This window comes from Hyaena hyaena, unplaced genomic scaffold (assembly GCF_003009895.1).
Source record: "Hyaena hyaena isolate Hyena2069 unplaced genomic scaffold, ASM300989v1 scaffold_129, whole genome shotgun sequence".
In the NCBI taxonomy this organism is placed as follows: Eukaryota; Metazoa; Chordata; class Mammalia; order Carnivora; family Hyaenidae; genus Hyaena; species Hyaena hyaena.
The window spans coordinates 1,810,196-1,836,864 of NW_024080763.1; the positions used below are offsets into that span (position 1 = coordinate 1,810,196).

At 56.6% G+C, this 26,669-nt stretch overlaps 1 protein-coding gene across 2 annotated transcripts in view; it reads right to left on the bottom strand.

Moving 5' to 3' along the window:
- Positions 1–26,669, bottom strand: part of LOC120235563 (phospholysine phosphohistidine inorganic pyrophosphate phosphatase) — a 125,824-nt gene that overhangs the window by 59,047 nt on the left and 40,108 nt on the right. For both annotated transcript variants that reach the window (XM_039237963.1, XM_039237962.1), the window contains exon 6: positions 21,013–21,104. In XM_039237963.1, the coding sequence (XP_039093894.1) occupies positions 21,013–21,104 (92 nt within the window). The remainder of the gene's footprint in view (positions 1–21,012; positions 21,105–26,669) is intronic.

Below are 26,669 nucleotides of genomic sequence, written 5' to 3' on the forward strand. Positions count from 1 at the left end.
GGGGGAAACAGGTGTAGAAAATGTAAAGACCATACTAAAAACAATATTCATGCTATACTGTTAAGCACATATGTACAACACAAAACTCTAATACTATCTACAAACTGATATACACAAGACCTAAATATGCAGATGGACAAAGAAGGAGAAAGGAATGTGACAAAGGGAGGGACTTTTGGGAAGGTGAGGCTGGAGGGCGGGGGGACACATAAGACCTGCACTTGCCACAGGCCACAAGAAACCACGTAGTTCTTGTTCAAGGTAGGGAGCGGGGTGGTCAAGTGCAGGTTCTAGGTCCTTCTGCCTCCCAGGCAAGATGGATTGGAGATGGGGGCGGGGTCAGATGGAGACAGAGAGCCAGCCAATAGCCGCTGCCCACGATGGTGTGACTGAGCTCAAGGCCACAGGTGGGGGTGACTCAGTGATTGAGGAGGGTGGCCCAAGGACACAGCCTAGGTGAGTAGAGGGGACCATGTGCTCAGTGACAGGCAGCGCTAGTGTGGGGAGCCCTGGGTTGAAAAGATCGGGGAGGTGGAATCCCGGGCTGGGGCCCAGGAGCCTGGGCGTGGCCTCGGGGTCCGAGGGAGACACAGGCATCTTGCCAACATGGGCGAGGGCCCCTGCGTGCTACAACAGTCCCGCACCCAGTTTGTTCCCAGCACCAGGGCAGCTGGGCTCTCAGAGGGCGTGGCTCTGAACCTGCCAGAACTTGGCCCGGGGACCCTGGGCGCACCCCTCCCCGCTCAGAGCCACGGTGGGTCTAGAACAAGGGCTGTTTCTGATGATCGGATGACAGCGCAGCCGGTGTCTGCAGCCCCCGTGCCTGGCCCCCTGAGGGCTCAGAAGGCAGAGCAGTGACCATCGTCGTCACCAGCAGCACCCACACGCTGTTGCCGCTGCTGCCACTCAACTGTGGACGGGACCTCGCCCACCTGTAGCTCCGTCCCTGGTCAATAAAACGGGGGTGAAAGCCTCACCTAATTATGAGTTTTAAATGAGGGAGTTCAGAGAAAAGTGCAGAGAGCAGCACCTGGAGAAGTGCTCCCTCCCCACTAGCCACTGTCACCGCCATCTTCACTGACTCGCCACCGTCATCGTCGTCAACACCAACGCCGTGGCACAGGCCCCCAGCCACGGAGGAACTGGCTGCTGGGAACCCAGGGCCAGCGCTTCCGGAGGCGGCCAGGCTGGACGGGCAGAAGCCAGCCAAGGAGACTCATGCCGAGGGAGCGATGAGTTTGGAAGGCGGCGGGGAGCCTGGGGCAGTTCTGGGCGGGAGGAACGGAGGGGCAGGTCTGAGCGTCTGGAAGGCTGACCTGCCTGCTGTTAGGAGGACGGGGTAGGGGCATCATGGGGGCAGAAAGGCTAGCCTCCTGGACCTCCTGCGGACACCCAGGAACGCACCCACTCTTACAGAATCATGGCTGGCTGAGCCAGCTGAGACAGTCCCACTGCGTTTTGCCAGGTACCTCCTTCCTGAGAAGCCTTGTGGCCAGGCATGGTCACATGACCCAATCCCAAAGACATAACTGGAAGTCTCTTGGGGGGGCGGCACCTCTGGGGAAAGCCTCTGTATCCCTTTACAAGGGACTGCCTTGAGGTGACCATGACACCCGGTGCCACAGCAGCCATCTTGTGGCCATGAGGGGACAATGTGTCCACATCAAAAGCCATTTCTAAATTGAGGTGAAATTCACAGTACGCAAAATTCATTATTTGCAAGTATAACTTCAGAAGCATTTGGTGTATTCACAACACTGGGCACCCAGCACCACAATCTACTTCTGAAACATTTCATCACCCCAAAGGAAACCCTACACCTATTCTTTTTAATTTCTTATTGTTTATTTATTTTTTAGAAAGAGCAAGCACAAGCAGGAGGGGGCAGAGAGAGAGGGAGACACAGAATCTGAAACAGGCTCCAGGCTCCAAGCTCCAAGCTGTCAGCACAGAGCCCAACGTGGGGCTCGAACCCACGAACTGCAAGATCATGACCTGAGCCGAAGTCTGACGCTTAACCGACTGAGCCACCTGGGTGCCCCTGAAACCCTGCATTTGTGAAGCAGTCACTCACCAACCCTGGTTCCCCGCAGCCCCCGGCGATCACTAACCTACCTTCTATTTCCACAGCTTTGCCTGCTCTGGACATTTCTGTAAGTGGAACCACGTAATACATGGCTTTTTGCGTCTGGCTTCACTCCCCTGCACCATGTCCGCAAGGACCATCAGCGGCGCAGCCCGACAGTACGGCCGAGTGACCTTCCACCGTGTAGGTACGCCGCACTTCGTCTTCCACTGTCAGCTGACGGACACCCAGGCTGTTTCCACTCTGGGGGCATCATAAATAACGCCGCTCTGAACACTCGTTTACATGCTTATGGTGAAACATGTGTTTTCAATTCTTTTGAACTTGATTTTGTATTCATTAAACCTAACGTTGTATTGTATTTTTCTTAAAATGCCCCTTTTGCCCAACTTGTCTCAACCTCAGGCCTCAAAAGAACTGGATTTACTCTGAGGCGGAGGCTGGTGGATCAGAAAGACAAAGGCGGCCCTTGTTGAATGGCGGTGCCAACCCTGAGTCCCTCGGGTAAATACCTACCCTGAGGGCCGAGGCCGCTGCTGGTCAGCTGTCCTGTGAGCTGCAGCCAGCAGTGCCCCGATGGGAACGGGGGGGTTATGACGGGGACCAGGCAGGCAGCAGTGAGGAGCGGAGGGGGTGGCTGATTTGGAATATTCCAGCAGGAGAATGGTAAGATGCGGCGGCGGTGGCAGCGCACGGCCTGAGAGGAATTTAGGATGGCTCTGGACTTCCCTCAGCAACTTCTCAGGCCCAAGTACAACCAAATAGGTCACTGTCTAATACGTGAGCTAAGAATATGAGCAAATATTTGGCAGGGGCCTAGCCTAGAACAGCCCTCTGATAAACGGGAATGCTGACCGCCACGGACGGGCGTGACAGGGTGCAGCACCCAGCCTGGCTCCGGGCACGGCAGGCATTAAGTGACCCTGTCCCTCAGCAGCCATCCGAGGTCAGGAGAGGGTGGCGGTCCTGGGACGTGTCCCTTCCACCCAACACGGCTCCTGAGAGCCACCCCCTGCAGGCTGTGGGCCCCGCACGGAGTCCTACACGTCTCAGACCTTCCCACCGGTGTGGCAGGCAGGGGGGGGCCAGCCGGCCAGTGACACCCTGATTCTGAGCACCCCCCGACACATCAGAGCTGTGATGACCACTGTCCATTGCTGGGCTTCCTGAGCCCCAATGACAGCAGAGGCGGCCGCATTTTCTCCCCGACGAAACTCCTCACTCAAAATGACAACATCAGCCTTCACGGTAGGATGCCAGTCACACCTGAGGATTTGTGTAACGTCTGGGGTTTCCGATGTTCTTATGTTCTCAAAAACCAGTACAAGATCTCAGCAGGGGCGGAGCTGGGGGTGGACAGGGGCGGACCTATGGCGGCGAGAGGGCCCCGAACAGGTGAACTGGAGGAACGGCTTGTTTGGACGCAGCAGTGATCACCTGTGGGGCTCCCAGCGGGGGAGGGGGGGGAAGCAGGTGCAATTGTAACTATGGGACACGCGTGACCGTATACCGCTTGTCCGGATGGGGATGGACCCCTGCTTGGTCATCTGCCCCAAGGGAGCCATCTCCCACCCCCCAGAGCTGCCTCGGGCACAGAAGCCCCTCTTCCTCCAAAGGGCTGTGGGGCCAGGCGGAGGCTGAGTTGCGGGCATAGTGGGGGCAGCTGCCCCTGGAGCTCTGTCTTTGACTCGGCTCTGGGCACTGACACCCGTGGGGCAGGGGAAGACGGGGGACGAGGCCAGGAGGCCAAATGTGCACACGGTTCGCACCTCCATGGGTGCCAGCAACCCAGGGGACCCAACTCCATGGGCAGTCAGATGCAGGCGGCAACCCAGTGCTACAGCCCCGACCACGTTCTACCCTCACCCTGCACAACCTCACGGTGATAAGATACAAAAACACATGCCGGGTCTCCTGCACACAGGGGCTGCCAGCCACGACGTGAAACCAGGGCCGGTCAGTAAATCAAGGCAGCCATGTTGGCTTGGGCAGACTGGCCGCCCGCAGTTAGCATCCCAAAGGGGTCCCGGGAGGGTGAGCTGGGCCCACCCGGCTCCCCAGACCCCGAAGGCAGGATGAGGGGGAGCCCCTCTTGCAAACAAAGATCGGTGGCCCCTGCAGGGTGTGACCCTGACTCGATTCAGGGTCATTTCTTGGATGTGTCCTGGCCTCTGCCAAGGTCAGGGCCCTTGCAGGGCAAAAGGGCAAACGGGACCGTAATTCCAGGCACACAGAGGACCCGATGACAGCCTCTCACACAGCCCCTTGCCCGCAATGTCTCACTCGCACCATCTGGACACACGGGCCCCCGAAGCCCGGGCCCGGCCGGCGGGGTGAGAGCCGCGCTGCATCTCCGGCTCCGCCCTCGGGCCTGCCGTCTTGCTTGCCCACCCACATCTGGGCACCGAGCCGTACGGTAGGGCACTGCCCTCCATGCCATGTGGGTGAGGGGCCCGCAGTCATTCCCACCACACATCTAACGGGGGGTGGCCACAGCCGGAAGGGGCCTCCAGACTCTGTCCGACTCCCACGTCTTCCGGAGGCTCTGCAAGGGTGGGGGGGGCGCCCAGCCAAGTCACAGCTGCCCCCTGCCCCGCCCCTGTCCGGCACCTGTCTCCTCTCCCAGCAGCAGGAGCCTCATGGTGGAAGAAATGGGGAGACGTTTCTGAACAGCAAGTTCTTCCCAGTGCCTCTGGGAATCAGGGCACGTCCCGTCTACACAGCGGGCTTGGAGTCCAGGAGACAGGGGCACGGGCCCAACGCCAGGACGGGTGATGCTGGGTGGGCAGAGCCCCGTTCCGGCCTCTGACCTGGCGTGGCTTCCTGGCCCCAGTCTCCACGGGGCCGAGGCCAGGGCTGTGGCAGCATCTATAGGGGCCGGGGCCACTGGGAAAACGAAGACTCTTCTTCCGTCTTCTTGACTTGCCCTCCAACAGCTCCTGCCGCTCCCGCAAACTCCCCCTCCCCCTTCAGAACGGCTCTCAGGCTCCACCTTTCCAGGGAGACCCCATTCACCCCCTGGGTCACCACGTGTCTGTGGGCTCAGCCCCCACGCCAGCGAGTCCCAGAGCGAGAAACTGCCTGCTTATGCGCTGGCTCCCGGCCGCGGGGGCTGACGGGTTCTACAAGGCCGGGTCTCGGGGTTCCTCTGGCGGGAGCAGCGCACGGGGAGCGCTTGCAAGGCGACAGGACGACCTCACCCACACGGATGTGGGGTAAGCCCTGGTGGCCCCCGCCACCCACCGGCAGACCCGCCTTACGAGTCTGGCCACGAGAGGGGCGCCTGGGGGGGCTCAGTCGGTTGGGCATCCAACTTCGGCTCAGGTCATGATCTCACGGTTCGTGGGTTCAAGCCCCGCGTCGGGCTCTGTGCTGACGGCTCAGAGCCTGGAGCTGCTTCTGATTCTGTGTCTCCCCCCTCTCTTTCTGCCCCTCCCCAGCTTGTGTGTGCACTCTCTCTCTCTCTCTTTCTAAATAAATAAATGTAAAAAAAAACGGGTCTGACTGTGAGAAAGAAGAGTACATATGGAATGATTCCCTTTATAGAAAGTCCCAGAACAGGCAATCTAATCTCTGCTCTTAGAGGTCATCAGGCTGGTGATTATCTCAGGGAACAAAGTGACTGGAAGAGACGGGGGGGGGGGGGGGGGGGGGGGGGGGGGGGGGGGGGGGGGGGGGGGGAGGTCTGGTCATGTTCTGCTTACACAGGTGTGTTCACTTAATAAAAATTTGTTAAGCTTTTCCCCTAAGTTCTGTACATGGTTCTGTATGTCGCGTGTCAATAATAAGTTCTAAAAATCTAACAGGAATCCTGAGCTCCGTAAACGAAACCCCAGCACAGAGGCTAACAGTGGCCGGGGCATGTGCGGGCTGCTCACACCCCCATTAGCGCAGCCAGTGGTGCAGCTCAGGGGCGCCAGTTCCCAGCCCTGGGCCCCTGCTGCTCACACTGGCGAGGGCACAAGGCTGCCCCCTGAGGACAGTAAACAAGGGCAGGCTGTGCCCCACCAGCCTGGGCAGGGGTGAGGTAGAGACAAGAGCCACATTCAGACCCTCCCCCAAGATGTCCATGGCCACCCATCAGTACACATTCACTGAACAGGTATGTGGCAGCGGACACTGGGGCCCGCCTGTCACTACCTGCCATGTGTCCTTCCCTCTGTGCCATCAGCTAGTCTGCTCCTGGCCCCTGGGGACTCCAGGCCGGCAGCCATGTGGGGGTGGGGGACACAATTCCTCCTATCCAGGGGTTCTGGAGAGGGGAGACAGGACTGGATGCCAGGCAGTGCCCCCAGCTTGCCATGCTGCTCCTCTGGGCTGCCAGTTTCCTGGACAGGCTCCACCCAAGGGCGCTCGGCTGAGTCCCCGGGTGCTCAGCTGGGTCCCTGGGTTCTCAGCTGGATCCCGGGGCACTCGGCTGGGTCCTGGGGTGTTCGGCTGGGTCCCTGAGTGCTCAGCTGAGTCCTGGGGCACTCAGCTGGGTCTTTGGGTGCTTGGCTGTGTCCCAGGGCACTTGGCTGGGTCCTGGGGTGTTTGGCTGGGTCCCTGAGTGCTTAGCTGGGTCCTGGGGTGCTCGGCTGGGTCTTTGGGTGCTTGGCTGGGTCCCGGGGTGCTCGGCTGGGTCCTTGGGTGCTTGGCTGGGTCCCAGGGCCCTCAGCTGGGTCCTGGAGTGTTCGGCTGGCTCCCTGAGTGCTTAGCTGGGTCTTTAGGTGCTTGGCTGGGTCCCAGGGTGCTCAGCTGGGTCCTTGGGTGCTTGGCTGGGTCCCAGGGCACTCGGCTGGGTCCTGGAGTGTTCGGCTGGGTCCCTGAGTGCTTAGCTGGGTCCTGGGGTGCTTGGCTGGGTCTTTGGGTGCTTGGCTAGGTCCCAGGGTGCTCGGCTGGGTCCTTGGGTGCTTGGCTGGGTCCCAGGGCCCTCAGTTGGGTCCTGGGGTGTTCGGCTGGGTCCCTGAGTGCTCAGCTGGGTCCTGGGGCACTCGGCTGGGTCCCAGAGTGCTCAGGCCAGGAGGCTGCAGTTCCGTGAGAGCACATCCACATCCCAGGGATGGGAACATGCTCAAACGCGAGCAACTCTTGGAGTATGACCTTAAATCCAAAGCCGGGCTTCGTGATTTCATTTAGCACAACTCTTTAAAAAACAGGCAGAATAAAACGCTAACTGTGATTCCCTTTGGGAGGTGGGATTGTGGATCTTCCCCTTTGTGCTTTTCTGTATTTTCCTTAAAAGGTATGGATTTCTTTCACGATCAGTAAAATTCCATTACATTTTTTGAAAAGAAAAAAAAAACCCACATTGGAGGCCTTATCAAAACCGGTAACCCCCCACCCCCACCCCAAGAGAATTAATGGAGTTCTTCGGGGTAAAAATGGCTTTTCCGTGAGCTGCTATGTGTACTCCAGCCCAGGCAGGCCCGCTAACCACACGGCAGATGAGAAATGCAAGACACACCTCCGCATGCGCTCAGTACCAACAGCTGAATTCGTGCTGTGCGCGGCCCTGGCAACCGGGATGTTCCATCTTGAGGGAAAGGCCCTGAGCCCAGAAAGACCTGCTGTTCCCAGGCTCCTAAGTCTCAGCATTCCTGGGACGTCTCGGCTTTGTCTCACAGGCACGATGGCTCCCGGAGGGGGTGTGCAGCCCCCAGTGCGGGTGATGCGGCCTCAGGCTGGCCTGTGCCCGCTGGGGGCATCTGGGTCAGCCGGGGCCCACGCTCAGGACAGTCATGAACTCAGGTCACTGTGGGGCGTGTGTCCGTCAGGCAGACAGCTGGACATCAGTGGTGAGATGCAGGTGGGCTGTGCCCACAGAAAGACCCATGAAAGTGAGGGAGGCCAGACGGCGGGGGTGGGGTGGTGCATCAGGAGGTAGCATGCAGGGCAGGGAGAGCAGGAGGAGGCAGGCATGGGGAGAGGATTCCGGGAAAGCTGGGCCTCCAGCACGGCCGAGCGCGGGGGCGCAGGGGGTGGGCAAGGCCGGTGGAAGATGGCTGCCTCTAACCGTCCCATCTCCCCCTGCTGACGCCTGTCCTGCCCCCTCTCTGGTTCCCTGCGTGCAGACGCCAGAGAGGGCCCGATGCTGGAGGGCAGCTCCAATCCGTGAGGCTCCACGAGAGCAGGAGCCCCGGGAGCCCCTCGATGCCCCGCAGCACCACGGGCCATAGATGGCCCAGCCTGAGCACTCAGACGGGAGACGGGATGCCAGTGCCCACGAGCCGCTGTGTGCTCTCAGTGGGTAACCCAACTTCGCTGTGCCTCAGTTTCCTCAACTGTAAATGGGGATTATAGTAACACTAGCCTCCTCAGGCCACTGTCGTCATTATCTGTAAACACGTAAGGCAGGAGATGAGTGGAAGTCGCCCTGCGGCGGGGCCCACAGCCAGCCCCATCCAGTCACAGTGCTCCCAGGCTGACCCCAGCCCCAGACCCGGGGCCCAACTGCCTCAGCTTGTCCAGTCAGGTCTAATACGGCACCAAGAGACAGCTGCGAGGGCAAATGCAGGACGACGGCCTTTGGTGACTCAGTCCCTGAGCCCATGGGGGCTTCTGGTTCGAGGTGTGTGGGCTGCAGGTGTCCATCAGGAGAGCCCCTCGAAGTCCCCTCGCCCCTTCCATCCATCGGGACAGGGACCAAGTGCAGCCACAGGCTAGAGCCGGCTCTGCCACCAGGACACTCCGGCTCCAACTCCTGGGAGAGACACGAGCCCAGTCCTGTGGCCAGAACCTAGGACTGGGCCCAAGGGGACAGGAGAGGGGACAAGTGTCTTCTACAAGCTGCCCAGCACTCTGACCCACCAATCTTGGGGCCTGTGCAGCCCCTCGGGGATGGGGGGCCGCAGCAGGGGCTGTCGGAGGAGATGCGGGTGCTCCCCGCAGCCAATGCCCCTGCGGACCCCAGGCGCTGAGCACCCAGGAGCATCCGGAACCACGGCGGTTTTCCAGACAACGAGAGACCACCCCTTCCCCACCCCCCCCCCACCCCCAGCCTAGGGTCCTTCACAAAACCCCCACGCAAACTGATGGGCAGAACAGAGGGAACAGAGCAGGCCGCAAGGGGGCGCGGAGACCGTGAGCCTAGTGGAAGGGGCCAGCTCTCTGAGGCACTGTGCCCTGGGTCAGCGACTTCCCCCAAAACCTTCTGAGAGCAGATCCAGAGATGAATGAGGGCGGGGCTCCAGGCTGTGGCGGAAGGTCTCTCCTTGTGCGGCTCCCCTGCGCCTGGCCCAGCCCCAGCCCCGAGAGGGACCAGGCGCCGCCAGCACACGCCGCCGGGGCCACATGGACCAGGAGGGACAGAGTAGGGCCGTGTGCTGAGGCTGCAGGCCCCTGCTGGGGTGGGAGACCCTCCCCCCAGCCTCTGGAGGCCGCATAGCACAGGTGAACCCAGAAAAGGGCTCACACAGCCACACCAGTACAGCGACGCTACAGTGTCGGTCGTGCCCCAGTGCCTGGAAGTCAAGTCCCTCCCTCCACAGTCGTCCTGGGGCCCAAGTTTCCTCAAATAAAAATAATGCGCCTCAGTATTCGCTGAGCACTCCCTCTGCACCAGGAAACAGTGCTGAATGCTTCCTGCAGAATATGCTGTTCCATTCTCCCCAGCCCGTGCATGGGCACTCCGTATTCCCATTCGAAAGATACGGAAATTGAGGCCTGAAGTGGCCAGAGCAGGATGGGAAGACGTAAGAGCGGCTTTGCCTGCAGACGCTTTGCTGCCTCCCCTCCAGCGTCCTGAACCCACACCGTGGGGGGATGGGGAGCATTCTGAGTTCAAGATGGTTGGTGAGCCATGGGGAAGAGCGGGGGGGGGGGGGCGCTCTGCTATGCCTCGCGGGCACCCCACGTTTCCTCGGACCATGCAGCTACCCCCGGAAAGAGGCCACGCAGAACCGCTCTACACTAGAAGTCTGTCTGCCGGAGCTGCAGCACCCGGTTTCTCCGATCCCACAAGGCCAAGCTAAAAATAACTCCATCCCTACAATATTTTGAGAAATACAGTGCCTTGAAATGTCATGGGAGGCAGCACAAACTTCTCAGGAAGTGCTTCCTTCCCCCGCCACGCCTCTGCTGCAAGAGTTGAGAGGCCATCAGAGCACGCACTGTTTAGCGCAGTCAGCTCCCCCAACAGCTGTAGGAGCCGGGCAAGTCCAAAGCTACTCGGAGGCTTACTTTTCTGTGAGAAGGGGTGGGCGGAAAGGACCCAGAGACTTCCCAAGGGTTCTCCTAGATGTGTGGGTCCCCAAACAAATGGAGCATCGCTCCACATACCACCACCCTCACCTGGGGTCTTCCAGGTCTGCACTGCAAACCCCTCTGTGGGCGATCGCACCGTCCCGGGCAGATGTGTGCGGCCCCTGTCTCAGGGGAGGGGGGCCTGTCCACTGTTTTCCCTGAGGCCGGCAGGGCCGAGGGGGGGCTCTCCTGCTCCCCTGAAGCTGTTGGGCGTGTGCAGACCAGAGCCTCGGGCCCCTCTGATATTCACACAGAACATCCGCGGGGAGAAGAGAGAGCAACGGGGAGGCAGCTCTGTGGGAGGCAGCAGGGCCGTGTGCCCCATGGGGGCGAGACCTGCAGATCGCAGGGAAAAGCGACAGCAAAGGGACAGCGAACGGCAGGGTGCTGGGCAGCCGCGTGTGCCCTGCAGGGTGGGCCCTGCCCTTAGCGCCGGGTGGGAGGCTCTGGTGGGGGGGCAACTGGGAAGGGGGAACTGGAATGGCCCAGAAGAGGACTCGGCCACAGCAGAGGACAGGGACCCTGCCAAGTCCGAAGAGGGTGTGTTCGTCACCTGGGCCACACCCCCATCTGAGCCCTGCCCACACCCCATGTCTCTGCGGGTGGCTCACGTTTGGGGGCATAAACCCACATGCGCTCAGAACAGGGCGAAATAAGCCCAGAGGCTGTTGTTTCTGAGTAACGCGGTCTACGTTACTCACAGCTGGCCCAGATCTCCCGGTCCCACCCCCAGGCAGGAGGAGCAGGGAATGGGGAGCCCAGCTCTTAGGGTCACCCCTCACGCTCGCCACCCGGCTCTCTGGCCTCAGCACCCCTCATCTGTGAAGTGGGGGCAGCGTGATGGATGAGGTGGGGACAGGCATTATCCACAGTGAGCGCAGCCTGCAGACAGCACCTCGAAGCAGCCGCACAAGTGCAAGTGCTGGGGAAGCGTGGGGCTCACCCAGCTGCTTCCGGCCTGGGGAGGGGCAGGGGCGGGGCAAGGAGGCAGGAGGTGCCCCAGGAGGCCTAGCCTCCCCACCTCCTCCGCACAGCCTGCTCTGGGCGCACAGCCTGCTCTGGGCGGCGCACCCGCCACCCATTCCCTGCAGCCCTGATTCACGCCTCCAGCTCTGGGCCCCACTTCCAGCAACAACGGGGAGCCCTGCTGCATGGACTGAGAGCTCTGCCACCCCCGACACGTTCCGAGGCCCCGTGAGATCCCAGCTCCGTGGTCCTAGCACCTCTCTCAGCAGCAAGGCGGAGGCACGGAGGCCAGGCGGGGAAACTGAGTCTGGGCAGGCTCGTCAGTCAGACACACCTGGTTCGACTCCCAGACTATTACTGTTTCTGATGCTCAAGTTTCTCATTTAAAACCCAAAAAACTGTGTTTACCCTACAAGCTGGTTGCACAAAGGAGGAAACGTCGCACTGCTTACACCTGGGAAGTGCTGGATGATTCCAAAAAGATGGCTATTGGGGCGCCTGGGTGGCTCAGCTGGTTAAGCGTCCGACTCTTGATTTTGGCTCAGGTTATGATCTCACAGTTGGTGAGTTCAAGCCCTGCACTGGACTCTGCAATGACAGTGTGAAGCCTGCTTAGGACTCTCTCTCTCTGCTCCTCCCCATTCATGCCTGCTCTCTCTCTCTCTCTCTCTCAAAATAAATAAATAAACTTTAAAAAGATGGCAATTATTTTCATTACCTGAGCAATCAGGAGGGCTGAGCCACCACCTGGTGGTCTGTAGCAGAGGCAGGAGGCGCAGCCTAGTGCCCAGCCCCTCATGGCTCAGTCCATCCATCTCCCAGGAGCTGAAAGACTATGGACAGCTTTGAACATGCCTCATCAGAGCCACTGTCCAAACCAATCCTTGCCGGGTCTGACCCCACTGTCCTTCCCAATGGTCTTCTGCCAAATGGGGGCCTGCTTCCTGCCTGCTTTCAGAGAGTCCCTTCCAAATGACACTGAAGCTCTCTGCTCCCCTCCCCCTGCCCTGCCTGCCCTCTGCTCCCCCAGGCCTCGGCTTACAGAATCCACCTCCCCGGGAGTGGGGGTATACTTTGGCTCCAGGACACACCAGCTGGTCTCCCTGGAGCTCTGGGGTACCCCTGGCTTGCTGACGTATTCTGCCCACCACACAGGGGTCAAGGAGCAGGGTCGCAGTGTTCTCAGGCCTGCAGAGAGAGGTCTGGGACACTAGGGGGCGCTCATGAGCTTCCACTGGGGGTGCTGGCTGGGGGGCGGGGTGGTGTGGAGGCAGGACAGGAATTTATTTTAAACCGTTTCCTATGGAGACGCTGGTGCTTCCCCTTTACTGGTAGGTTCCAGACAGGAACCTCGTCTTCTCCCTCCCGGCTGACTCTGGCCAGAACACCAGGGATGGACCCTGCCAGCCCCTAGATACAGTGTCCATGGGCCATGAGGCCTCCCGCAGAACACTGCGGGGGAGCCCAAGGCTGGCCAGGCCCACTGGGCTGTGAGGCGGGGCTGCACATATGGGTGGGGCGGGGGCCCTCCAGCCCCCGACTCAATTCCTAGCCTGCCTCGGCCTCTGCCACCTGGAAAGGGGAGGGTGAGGTGGGGAAGGGATCTGAAGACTGCGCTCCTTGAAGCTTCTGAACGCTCGGAAGCAGCAGAAGCTGTTGCCTCTGCCCCGTGGAATTCACAAGGACTCAATACAGACGAGAGCCGGTCCGGCTGAACTAGGGGAAGGGTCTGGAAGCCCCACACGGGTCCCCCTAATTCCCCTGAGGGACCAGAGCAGAACGGGGGGGGGGTGGGGGGGAGCCTTCCGCCTGAGGGCCCTGAGCCACACCCTCTGCCCTGTGGCTCCAAGCCCCTCCTGGCACCAGCCCCCCCCACCCCCAGCAGGACTCCACAGCACACGTCCCTGGCAGCCGATGTGACTTCATAACCCACTAGACTGGAGCATCTGGGGGGCTCAGTTGGTTAAATGTCCAGCTCTTGATTTTGGCTCGGGTTATGGTCTCATGGTTCATGAGATCAACCCCGAGTCAGGCTCTGTGCTCACAGCATGGAGCCTGCTTGGGATTCTCTCTCCGTCTCTCTCTGCTCCTACCCTGCTTGTGCTCTCTCTCTCTCTCTCTGCCTCTCTCTATCTCATAATGAATTAATAAACATTAAAAAAATAAATATTAAAAAAAGAACTAGTCTACAACCCAGCAACTGCACTACTAGGTATTTATCCAAGGGATACAGGTGTGCTGGTTCGAGGGGGACACCCCAATGTTCACAGCAGAGCTATCAACAGTAGCCAAAGTATGGAAAAAGCCCAAATGTCCACTAATGGATGAATGGGTGAAGAAGCTGTGGTGTGTATATATATATGTATATACACACACACACACAACGGAGTATTACTCAGCAATCAAAAGAATGAAATCTTGCCATTTGCAACTACGTGGATGGAACTAGAGGGTATCATGCTACGTGAAATTAGTCAAAGACAAATACCGTATGACGTCACTCATATGAGGACTTTAAGATATAAAACAGATGAACATAAGGGAAGAGAAGCAAAAATAGTATAAAAACAGGGAGGGGGAGAAAAACATAAAAGACTCTTAAATATGGAGAACAAACAGAGGGTTGCTGGAGGGGTTGTGGGAGGGGGATGGGCTACATGGGTGGGGGGCATTAAGGCATCTACTCCTGAAATCATTGTTGCATATGCTAACTAACTCGGATGTGAATCACAAAAATTAAAAATAATAAAAAGATAAAAATAAATAAATAAATAAATAAATAAATCCACTGGACTAACTTAAAACCATGCAGAAACAAATGGAGAGACGGGAATCACAGGGGACCCCGCACAGGGTGGACTATGGGTTCAAAGGCCAGCTTTCACCGGCTCTGTGACCCCGGGCAAGTTACTCAACCTCTCGGAAGAATAGTTAACCGTCCCATATGGTTGCTTTGAGAGTAAATGAACTACTGGACAACGTCTGACGCGGTGAGTCCCGTGTCTGTTGCTGTCACAATTGTGTTTTCCCAACAATCTTAGGAAGAAGACACATTACTCCACCACCTACAGCGAGCCTACAGCGAGGAAGCTAAAGCACAGAGAGGTTAGGTAACCAGCCCCTGGCGAAACAGCTGAGCCAGGACTCACAGGCAGGCAGCAGCTCTCAGAACCTGGGTGCTTAACCGCAAGGCTCCAAAGACCGGGGCACACGAGTAAACACTCCGATTCTGGGAAAGTCTTAATCTGGAACTATTTCCAAAGCCTAACTGCTACTTTATACAGTCAGATGAATGAGCTCTTCCCAGCTCTGGGTAAGCCGGGGCCAGAAACTGTGAGAGATCTCTGGATAGGCACCAGGCAGGAAGGGGACCAGGCTCACGGCAGGATCACCCATACCTCATAGACTGCGCAGGCCAGGAGCATCACCCGAAACCCCGGATGGAGCACGGAGAGCAGCCCATGTGGGGGTCACACGCCAGAGATCCCCCGCCACAGGCCGCAATAGCCCAGGCCCTTCCCCAGGCGCCCCTGCCCCTGGGCCACGGCTGATCGGGCTGAGAGGCGCCCACCTAGGCCTCCTGCCCTCGCCGCTGCAGCTTCTGATGAGCCACTGCTGCCCCCTCCCTGCCACCAGCTCTCTTTACAATCCCACACCCAGGACACGGGTAAGAGAAAGGGCTGCGGGGCTGTGGTAAGAAGACGGAGGCAGACCCGGCACCCCAGCTCCCATCTCTCCCACACTCCCTCTTCTAAGCAGTAGCCCTGGGAGTGGCCCGGGGCCTAGACAACTGGTCCCTTCTCCCACACGGACATGTAAGCAACACAGCTGGGCTTTCATCCAGGTGCAGGGACAACTGTGACGGACCAATGCCCAGGAATGACCTGACTGGCTGGGGTGACCCTAGGTGGGTCGGCTTCTTCCCCAGAAAACAGCAAACTTTCTCCGCCTGCCGTGAGGCTCGGAAGGCGGCCCCAACCATGAAAATGGCTGGGAAGTGGAAAGGCCCCTCCCAATGGGAAGACCGCTGCTACTCAGTTTCACAAATGCAGAGCGTCCCACACGTGCAAGGCATCGTGAGGAAAACAAAGTTGGCAAAGACTCACCCCTTCACTCACTAAGCAGGGCGGGAGAGAGCAGAGAGGCAGATGGGGCAGGAAAAGTCTGGGGTCTTCCCTCCTTCCTTGGAGGAGTATAGCCCACACCACCCGGGCATGGGAAGGGGGCCAGGGACCCGCATAAGGGGGCCCTGAGGCGGTGGGCAGGGGAGGAGCAGGCACTCAGCAGCCCAGCAAGGTCAGGTTGGCCACATTCAGGGGCAGTGAGCAAATACGTAAACGGAGGGAGAATAATGTAAACCAGGTCTCTCCCTGTGGGAGAAGGAAGGAACAAATTTGCAAAAGCGTAAGGCTGGAATGAACCCTGCCGTGTCGGACTTGAATCAGGGGTACTTGCGTGAAGGTACTGTTTGGGTAGATATCGATACAGAGGTGCTGATGGGTGGGTGTGTGAGCTGCAGGTGTATGTGACCTACCTGTGTCCACTCAGAGGGTTTGAGTACAGCGACCCCCGCAGGTATGGGAAGAACACCTTGTGTCCTGGGGTTCGACTCTAACTCTCACTCTCCACCTAAAGGAACTAAGGCTCCTTGAGAAATGGCCGGCTCCAGGGCTGAGGCAAAGACAGAATATTATGAACCTGAAACATCTTTTTGTGCCAGAAAAGGAAGGAAGGGCTCAGAGCACGGTGGGGATGTATCAAAAGGACTCAGCTACACTAGCCACATCGGGGACCATTTGAGCATCAGAATAAATCATAATACTAATAGATTATAACCCGCTGAATTCCGTTAAGTCCGCACTGGTTTAAACAAACGGGGAGAAGAAAATATTCTTCTTTACAGTAGAACGCCGACATCAAGTGCAAGATGGAATTACTTAGCAACCGCCGCAGAAATAGTTAATTCAAGAAGCAGTAATAGACCTTAGAGAAAACAGAGGGAAGCAGGGTGAGGAGTGGGAGTGTCTAGTTTCCAAGTATCACCCCACAAAGAGTCACACATCACAAAGGGGAAAAAGCTCGTAACTTCGCATAAATCTACGGCGGTCCCCATCTTAATCGACCGACATCAACGCCACCAATCCGGGGGCACGTGGACACCGCAGGCCCCCAGACAGGCTGCAGCGAGCAGCACACAGCACCACTTCTGTGACAGTCTGGCGCAAAGTGCACAACGCAGGTCACATCACGAGGAGACATCAGGTGAAGCGGATGTCCCATAATCCTCCATGGTGCCAACGTCCCGAGAGCTGAGGCACGGCCAGTGAAGCAGTCTAGAAACAGGCCCACGTGGTTGCCTGTCCCCAAACAGATGCTCCGCTCTACAAAGAACATCACAGATCGACTGGTGAAGCCTCCCAGGTCCAGCCCAGGGAGGCCAGTAAGTGGAATTCTTTCTATTCTGGAAAACTCTCAGAAAAGGTTTGGAAACAAGAAGGCCATGGGAAGTCCCGGGAGTGCCAGATGATTCTCCTGGGGTGTCTGCCACGGGTGACCCCTGCCTTTGAGACAGTCCCTCTGTGACTCTCGGCCCATCCCCACAGGAAGCCAGGGGTCCCCCAAGGGCCCTTCCATGTGGGAGCCCCTGGGAGTCCCTTCACTAGGGAAGGCCTTGAAGGCGGGATTCAGGCAGCTGAGGAAGGGAGGCAGGATGGGTGGTGCGCACAGGCAAACGAAGGCTTAGGGGTGGGATGGGGCTGGAGCAGCTGGAGGGCCCCCAGGCCTGCCGCCCCACACCCGGCACAGACGCCAGCTGCTGCAGGAAGAAGAGGGGCATCAGGCGGGTGTGGCCAGCATGTGGGCTGGGTGCTGGCGTGTGCGGGTGTGCCAGCAGGCCCATGTGTGCGGCCCAAGGGGGCCTGGGTGTGAGGATTCCGGGAGTGGGGGGAGTGCTGGGTGTGCACGTGTGTGTGGGACTTGGGTATGTACATGTGTGAGTGTGTGGGGGCCGGCCACGAATGTGTGTGGGGACCAAGGCATGTGTACGTATGTGTATGGGGGGGCTGGGTGCAGATGTGTGTGAGAGAGGACCTGGTGTGTATATGAGTGAGCATGTAGGACCTGGCAGGAATGTGTGGGACCTGAGAGTGAGTGTGTGAGGGTGTGGGACCCGGCAGGAGTGTGTGTGTGCATGTGTGTGCAGGGACCTGATGTGTATATGTGTGAGGGTGCAGGACCGGGCGTGAGTGTGTGTTGGACCTGGGTATGTATGTGTGAGGGTGCGGGACCAGGTGTGAGTGTGCTGCGAGTGCGGGACCGGGCGTGAGCGTACAGGACACGGCGCGACACGTGTGAGTGTGTCCAGCCCCTCCGGGTACCGGCAGCACGGCGCCCTCTAGCGGCCGCAGCCAGAAGCCGCGTGTGAGGAAGGGAACAGGAACGTGGGCCCTACGGTCCCGAAGGCGGCGGAGAGCCCAGGGCAGACACGACGGGTGGGTGTGGGAACTTGAGGAAGGGGCAGCGGGGAAAACCGGAGGGGGGGACAGAGCAGCCGGGCTGCATTCCTCCCGCGGCTCTCCTCAGGGAGCAGTGGGTCTACAAGGCTGACACTGACCCTCTTAGGTGACCGAGGGCACTGGCTTCATACCACACAACGGGGCTGGCCTGGCCCTTCAGCTAGCGGAGCCTCGAGACCTTCCAACCCCCCTCCTCCAGTCAGCGCTGGCTCAGGCCCCTCTGCCAGGGACACACCCTAACCCCCCACCCCATTCTGAGGTCTACTGTCCACAAAGCCAGAGAAAAAGGCCTGGGCACCCCCTCTGTGCTGGCGGGGGGCCTGGACCCCATCCTTGGGCGGCCGCTCTTCAGAAGGTAAAAATGCATGTACCAATGCCCCTGCCCTGTCTGGGCCTCACTTTCCGCCTCTACAAATGGGAAGCGGGGCCATTAAAATCTCTGTGTCGGTCAGGAGGGAGCCAGGACCAGCCTCCTGGGGCTGTTCTGGGGACCGCACGTTCCTAGGAAGCAAGTTCCAGGGGCTGGGGGGCTAACCAGGCCGCCCCCAGGCCTCATGGCCCCCCTGGGTGGCCCCCTCCCGGCCTCCGCTGGCCCCCTTCCAGCGACTGCAGAGCCCAGCCGAGCTGTCCACAGCTTGGAAACCTTTCCCCTCTTGCCCTGGACATGAGACAGGCTTGGTCAGGGACAAGAAGGACGATGGTGGTCAGGTAGCAGAAAGCGTTACTATCCCCAATTTTGCCCCCCCCCACAACTGGCCAAAGAGCAGGTACACGGCGCAGGTGGGGAGAAAGCCCCACCCAGGCAAAGCCAGAGGGCAGGGCCCAGATGGGCATGTCTGCCCCTGCCTGTCCCACCCTCACAGCCACGGACACCACCACCCGTGCCCACCTCCGCCTCTCCTGTGCCTTCTCCCCCAGGCCCCTCTGCGTCCCTCCCCAGTCTCCTGGGGGCCGACATCCGGGGGGCCAGACTAGACTGCTGGGTGCCGACACCGCCCCAGAGAGAGGACACAGGCGTCCCATTCAAGACGGCGAGTGGTGAAGGGGCTGGAGGCAAGTCGGGCCCTGCCCACTGTGGGGGGGGGGGCAGAAACCCGCACAACCGACTCGGAAGTCGCGTGCCATCTGGTGAAGCTGACCCTGTGTGTTCCCCACGACGCGGCAATTCCGCCTTAAGTGGATCTACCCTTCAAGGACTCGTGCCCATGAAACACGGGTCAGACGTTCCTGGCGGCACTTCAAAGAAAGGTTAAACCAGGACCCACCCAAGTGTCCTTCCCGGGGGAGGGGAAGAGAGAGGCTGTCCTCACCATGGAGGGTGAAGCAGCTACGGGCCGGGTGAAACAGGAAGTAACAGCAGTTGGATAAAGATCAGCCCGGGAAGACCGACTGTGTTCTTGAGGGAAGCCGACCGCACGGGAGAGCCACGGAGAGTGCCACGAAGTGGACCCCACTCAAGCTGCCACGGAGGTCTCTGGTGTCCCAGCCCCATGGGGGCCGCAGAGCACAGGGCTGCTCTGGCTCTGGGTTGGGGTCTGGTGTGTCATGAGTGCCACCTGCAGGGAACCGGGAGAGGTGCAGGGACCCCCCCCCCCCCCCCCCCCCCCCTGCACCGCGCCGATGCCAGCCGGGAAGGTAAGCAAGAACTTTCCAGCAGCTACATTAACAAAAATCTAAACAAGCAGGTGAAATTAACGTAAAATANCCCCCCCCCCCCCCCGACAGAAATGCACCGCGCCGATGCCAGCCGGGAAGGTAAGCAAGAACTTTCCAGCAGCTACATTAACAAAAATCTAAACAAGCAGGTGAAATTAACGTAAAATATTAGCGCCTGGGCATGTCCTCAGTATAAAAAATCACCCATGAGTTTTTTCACATTCTTTCTCTACTGTTCAGTCTGTGAAATCTGTCCTGTGTGCCCAGCACATCTCGATGTGGACCAGCCACCTGCAGCTCATGACCACTGTCCTCAGCAGTGCGGCTCTGGACAGCGGCCGGTGGCAGGGAGGTCTCCTACCCACCGTCGTGCACACAGAGCCCGCCTCCTGTTCTGCCGTGCGGCCTCCTCCTCGGATGGCTCGTTTTGCTGCCTTACCTGGGACAGGTCTTCTCACTCTGCCCTGCGTGCTGACAAAGGCAGATTTCCATCCTTGCAACAAATAGAAAGATACAAAATTTGGGGGCGCCCTCCTTTGAGGGCTGGGGAAGAAAGAAGGGCTAGATTTCAGGTGTGTCACAGGCTTGAGGAGAGTCTCTCGTGCCCCGGGAGGGTCCAGACGGTGGCTGGAGGGACTTCCTGGCCGCAGAACCCAGCTGCACCAAGCATTCGTCACTCCCCTGTGCTCACTGTGGGCCCCAAACCCACAGGTCTCCTGGCTCTCGCACACAGGAGGGGGACTCACAGGGAGCAGCCCCTTCTAATCTGTTTCTCCGACCCTGTGAAACAGATCGCTCAGGACAGACGCAACCCCAGCCCAAGGACCCCTGGGTAACTATGGTTTAACCAAGTCTCTCCAGCACCCACGACACTGTACTTTCTCTGAACGGCCACAATCAAAAATGTCTAGAACAAGGCAAGATAATGCTCTGATGTCTAAGACACCCTCAACGCCCCAACAAGCCAAACCTGGACATCACAGGGCACCTCCACGTGCCCACAGGCACCTGACCCCTGAGAGGTGCCCATCGGCGACCTGCCCGAGACGAGGCTGACTTCTGACCCCGGAAAGAAACACAGCTTGTCTGGACACAGAGGTTTGGTTCTACGGTGTCCCTGACCAAGGATCTGCCATCTCTAGGTTCTCTGTCTCCCATGAACTGAGAAGACGGAGCAGAAGGAGAGGGAGGGTGACCAAGGAGGGCCGGGTGCCCACGATCTGTAACTCCCTGTGCAGGGAAGGATCTGACCACTTTGCCCAAAGGAGCAGAGCCCAAGTTCAGCCTGACCCGCTGCGGCCTGGGGCTGCCTTTGCTCTCTTGTCTCCACGTTATGCCCAGTTCAAGTCCCAGTTGTGAAACTTGACCCCTGGATCAAAAGCTACTTTACCTGACCTATGAAAAGGTCAGTCAGCCAAGCCCAGCCTTTGAGGACAGTTATATAAAGGTCAGCAGATACTCACATCCTGTGCTTTCTGGAAGGAAAACAAAACGAACACTTGGACACCCCAGGAAACCAGGGAGGAAGGAAGGCAGATGAACTTGACCACGTGCAAGGGCACTCACCTGAACTTCCCTGTCCGCACCTGCAGGGCTCTCATCCCGCACTGCTGGGCACCACCGACATCACCCACGATATCGTCTCCAATCATGATGGCCTGCCGGGCAGGGAAATGAGGTCAGAAGGGGTGTCAGGAGAGTTTATTCCTGAGCCCTTTCATCTTGTTGGACACAATCAGCTGCTTGATTTGATGTTTAAAACTCCTACCATACAAATTAAGCAAGATAATATTGTCATCATATTGATTAAAAGTCAACCCACCTTGAATCTATCTCCTGCTGCCCACCCTCCCCCCAAGAGCCGAGCGGCTCTGAACAGTGCCTACGTGGGCGATCTGAAATCAATCCTCAGGTGTCAAAGTGACAGCGGTGTCACCAGGACACGTGGGGAAGCTGACGCGGATTTGCCTCTACTTAAACACAGGCTGGATTTTACTTGCAGCTAAAAACTCTGTAACCCGGTGCCAACCACTAGTTCTGTGACAATTACCTAAGTTTCTGGCAAATCTTTGCAGCTCAAAATTTGGGAGTTTTTGCTTTCAATAATGAAGGCACTACCTATAAAAAACAAAATAATGTGCAAACAAATATACACACACTCACAGAGGCAATGCGTGCAGCCTGGTGATCATTTCAAAAAGCAGCCTCTGGGATAGACTCTCCCACTCACAACAACGAGAAAACCAGACAAACTATATGAAACAACAGTTTTCCAGTCACTGGACATCAAACAATGAAGGGGAATGATTTCTGGGACACAGGAAACATAGGAGGTGAGCCCCACGTGAGTGCATTCAGTTTCCAGGGAGGGAGAACCACACGGAGCCTGGCAGACTCCCTGAATTGAGCGCCAGAGCTAAGGGCTGGGAGACCAAGGCAGCTGAAGTTCCCAGGACGGAGAGTCAGAGAGGAGGGGACTGTCCAGAGAAGAGGGGTGCAGATCCTCAGAGGATCCCTCTGAACGAGGCAGCATTCTGCAGACTGATCAGCACATGTGAGTGAGGAAATCCCTTGAGGCCAGGGAGAGAATCACACTGAAAAATGAAAGAAAACAGTGCCCAGACCTCACACAGGGTTAGGAATAGTACCAGTTCCCACCAGCCAGACTGGAAAATCTCATCATTCACAGGGCACTGGGTAGCATTCTCAGGAGCATCTTGCCTCGGGAGCGCGGGAGCAATTAACTTTCGACCAAACCCTGCTCCGGCACTGCCTCCCAAGCCTCTAAAGCAGGATCTGGAAGGATCAAACTGTTTCCAAGTCATTTCAGTGCCTCCCAGAACAAAGTGCAGACGAAAATATCCAGAACCCCCAAGAAAGTAGAATTCACGTCTGGCAACTAACTTAAAAAAGTGATCAGACCTGCAAAGAAGACAAATATCACACAGAATGAACAGAAAATCAATGAGTCTAAACTGACCCAGAACTCACATAGATGTGGGAATTAGCAGACAAGGACATTAAGTTGGTTACTGCAAGTATCTTTACATAGGTTCCAAATGTCCAATGGGGACATGGAAGATAAAAGAAAAGATCCAAATTGAACTTCTAGAGATGGAAGCTACACCAGATTGTTTTTTTGACAGAGGACTGCTTTTATTTTTAATTACTAGTAACAGCGCAACTTACTGACATTTATAACAAGTGGCAAGTGAGTGGTACTAAATAATGCTTCCATTTTATTTACACTGGTAGCACATAAAATACATTATGTCTGGAATGAAAAAAATCTGCTGGAGGAAATTAATGACGGATTACACAACGCAGGAGAAAAGATTAATGAACTTGAAGCTACAATAATAGAAACTATCCAAAATGAAACCCAGAGAAAAAAATAAATCAACAAAAATGAACAGACCATCATCAAGCTATGACATAACTTCAAAGGACCCGAAACACGTGTCACTGGAAAATGAGAGGAGGTGACAGAAATAATATGTGACTTCCTCCTAGTGGCTAAAAAATTTTCCAAACACAATAGAACTGATAAATCCACAGATCCAAGACCCCAATCAACATCAAACACAGGAAACATGAGGAAAATTACATCAAGGCACAACATAATCAAACCGCTCAAAGTCCGGGACAAAGCAAAAATCTTAAAAGTTGCTGAAATGAGAAAAAAGTAGTGTTCCACAGTGAGAAACAGAGATAAGACATGAGATTCCCCACTGGAAACAATGCAGGTGAGAAGATGGTGGGCACCATCTTTAAAGTACTGAGGGGGAAAATGCCAACTTAGACTTCTATATCCAGCAAAAGTATCCTTCAAAAACAAAGGCAAAATAAAGGCATTTTCAGATACCTGAAGCTTTGAGACAACATCGCCAACAGATCCACATAAAAGAAACGTAACAGGAAGTCTCTTAGGCAAAAGGAAAATGGTACTAAATGGAAATATGGGTCTGCACAAAGGGAAAGAGAAAGAGTGACCCTTGGAATATGTTGACCTTTCCGCCTGCTCAGCTCCCTTCTTACCAGCCAACTCCTAACAGGCTTTCAAAACCACCACCTTTGAACCCAGCTTGGATCTGAGGCCCCTTCCCCCCAAAGCCCTCTGATTACCCCCTTGAACATCCCCTACTGCATTGTACTGGTTCACTCATTGTTCTTTCCAGAAATGTGTGAGCCCCTGCAGGCAGGGCTGTAGGCTGATGCTGGCACTTTGCTGATGACCAACAAAACCTCGAGTGGATCAGTGTCCTAATTTAAGGTATGGCTGTCGACATCTGGAGACACTTAGGAGGTGCAGCCAATAGGACTCCTCACTGGTCACCAAAGTAGAGTCTACTTCACTGCTGCCTGAACTTCAGTCCTTAGTGGGTCTCTTTTTGCGATATCAACATGTATTATTAATAGTATTGTTTAAAACGATTCATATTTTTTTTAACATAAATAAATGTACTTTTAAAGAAAAAGAGAACAGCCTCCCTCACTTAACTACCACAAAACTCTGATCAAAAGCTTCAAAATATTCTCAGGACAAGATTCTGCCAGTGGAAGAAAAATCCGACGCCTTAGACATCAAACATGTCCCAGATCTGTTCTCAAGTCCAGTCAGGAATTTACATGGTTGGAGGCCAGACGGGTCTGAGAAACCAGACTCCCCGTGAAAAGACAGGTGTCCTGATGCTGACAGGGTGGAAGCTTCGAAACGGAGAGTCAAGCCACAAGTTTCCCCTCTGGGATTCAGATGCCAGGTGTGGGTGGCTAACCGGTGAATAAATAAATACACAAGCCAAAATCAAGGACAATCCAAATGATGACTGTGAAGCATTCACACTGAGGGAATGAGTGAATTTGGACCCTGCCTGTGGGGACAGGGGTCCAGGTAGAATGTGTCTTCTATCTTGGCATGGGGGGTGCAGGGTAGGTAGAGGCAGGCCCTCTGTGACCAGCAGGATGGACAGACCAAGCTTAGGTTTCAGATGGGGCCAGAGCAACCAGGCTCAAATTCCAGCTCTGTTATCTGCTTAGCTCCGTGGTCTTGGGCAAGCCTCCACTTCAATCTGTAAAATGGGTATAAGTGGTGTGGCATTTAAATGAAATCATACCAACTGAGCGTCGAGGATTGTGCCTGCACGTAAGTTATCTGCATATGTTTAAAAGGAAAAAAATATTGGGAAATGTGTTGTTGGGGAAATTCCTGATGCAGCCCTGTTGGAGATAGTCCAGTCTCTAGTGGTGCTCTTGCTTCCAGTGGCCCCGCACTTTTGTATTAAGCCCTTTTGGGGACAGGCAGTGGGGACACAGGGAATCAAAGAGACGCAGTCCCTGCCCTCGTGAAGCTCCTGGTTGAATGCAGAAGACAGATGTTCATCCGAAATTTCACAAATACATAGCCAAGACCTATGGAAATGTGCAGGAGACTGTGAGGAGTAGTGGTCAGGGGAGGCTTCCTGGAGGAGGTGAGGTTTTGAGCTTCAATCTGAAGGGCAACAGGGGCCAACTAGGTTAGGAGGCAGGAGAAGGGGTGAGGGCATTCCCAACAGGGGACACCATAAATGGTAAACATCTGAACAGGCATCCAAGTAACAGGAGAAATCACGAGGCGTTTGTGGAAAGGGACAAAGATGGAGCCGGTGCCGCCCTGCAGGGCAGGCAGGTAGCTCCAGGTAAGCACGAGGCTCTTCTAACAACCAACACAGGCTGCCTCCGAGGTACCCAGCTCCCGTCGCTCGCTCATATTCAAGCAGAGGCGGGAGGGGCCTCCACCAGTGAGGCCACAGGTGGATGCCGGCCCCAGCAAGAAGCTCAGACACAGACACTGACCACCGGCACTGGCTGGCGGCCACAGGCCCCTGCCACATGCACGAGGAACATGAAAAAAACTGCATTTCTTCCAGTGAATATTCTGAACTTCATACACGTCACCAACGGCCTCTGATCTTGTCTCTAATCCCACGTTTCCCTAAGTCAGTTTTGCATTCGGGTGACACACTATTTGATTCTAGGTGCAGCAAGGACATGGCTTTTCATGTAACTATTTTGCGTTTATTTTTAGAGTGATCTCTTCATGGTAAGGAAGGGGTTCTGGTTTTCCGTTTAAAGGAGAGATCAAAGTTCCATTTGTTTGTTTGTTTGTTTATAATTTTTAAGTTTATTTATTTTGAAAGACTGAGAGAAAGCGTGAGTGGGGAGGGGTTGAGAGGAGAGAGAGAGAGGGTCCCAGGCAGGCTCTGCACTGTCAGCACGGAGCCCAATGCGGGCCTTGAACTCGGGAACCTGGAGATCATGGCCTGAGCCAAAACCAAGAGTCGGTCACTCAACCAACTGATCCACCAAGGTGCCCCTAAAGTTCCTTTCAAAATACATTTAAGTTTTTAAACATAAGTTAATTTAAAGAAAAATTAAGTGAGTAATAATGCCAGTGGCAAGTACCCAGATCGGGTAAAAACTTGGAAACTTTTTCTAGTATGATTGATGCCTGGGAGAACGCTGCCAAATCCAAATGGGTTTTTTTTTTTTTTTAATGTTTACTTACATCTGAGAGGGGGGAGGAGCAGAGAGAGAGGGAGACACAGAATCTGAAGCAGGCTCCAGGCTCTGAGCTGTCAGCACAGAGCCCTACATGGGGCTTGAACCCATGAACCACAAGATCATGACCGGAGCTGAAGTTGGAAGCTTATCCGACCGAGCCCCCCAGGCGCCCGAATCCAAACAGACGACACAGCCAGGGGACTACGTGTGCGTCCTGACAGGGGAAGGGCAGCAGGGCCCGCTGTGCACATGGGAGGTCGTGCAAGCCAGGGTCCCTGGGGCCACCACATGCTCATCTGGGAGGAGGGGGCCGGAGCACAGCGGGAGCTTGGCCTGGGTGGCCCGACCAGCCGTGAGCCCCAGGATGAGGCACTGCTTGCCCCCTCTAGGAGGCCTCTGAACGTTCCTAACGTTCCAACCCAGGGCCCCATCCATTCCTTCCGGAGGCTCCGCGGCCCATCTTGCCAGACATACCTTGGAAATAAAATCGGTCTTCCAATTAATCCGGGTCAAGCCTGATGCCTTCCACACTTCTGCGGAAAATAAAATTTTGTGCACACGTTCCAAGGCAGTGGAAACTCTTCGCCCTCGGAGCGCAGCCTCCCGGGGCGTCTTGGGCAGGGCCATATGCTGACGTGGCCCACAAAGACGGCAGCGGAGACCTGGGCCCCTGGAGGAAGAAC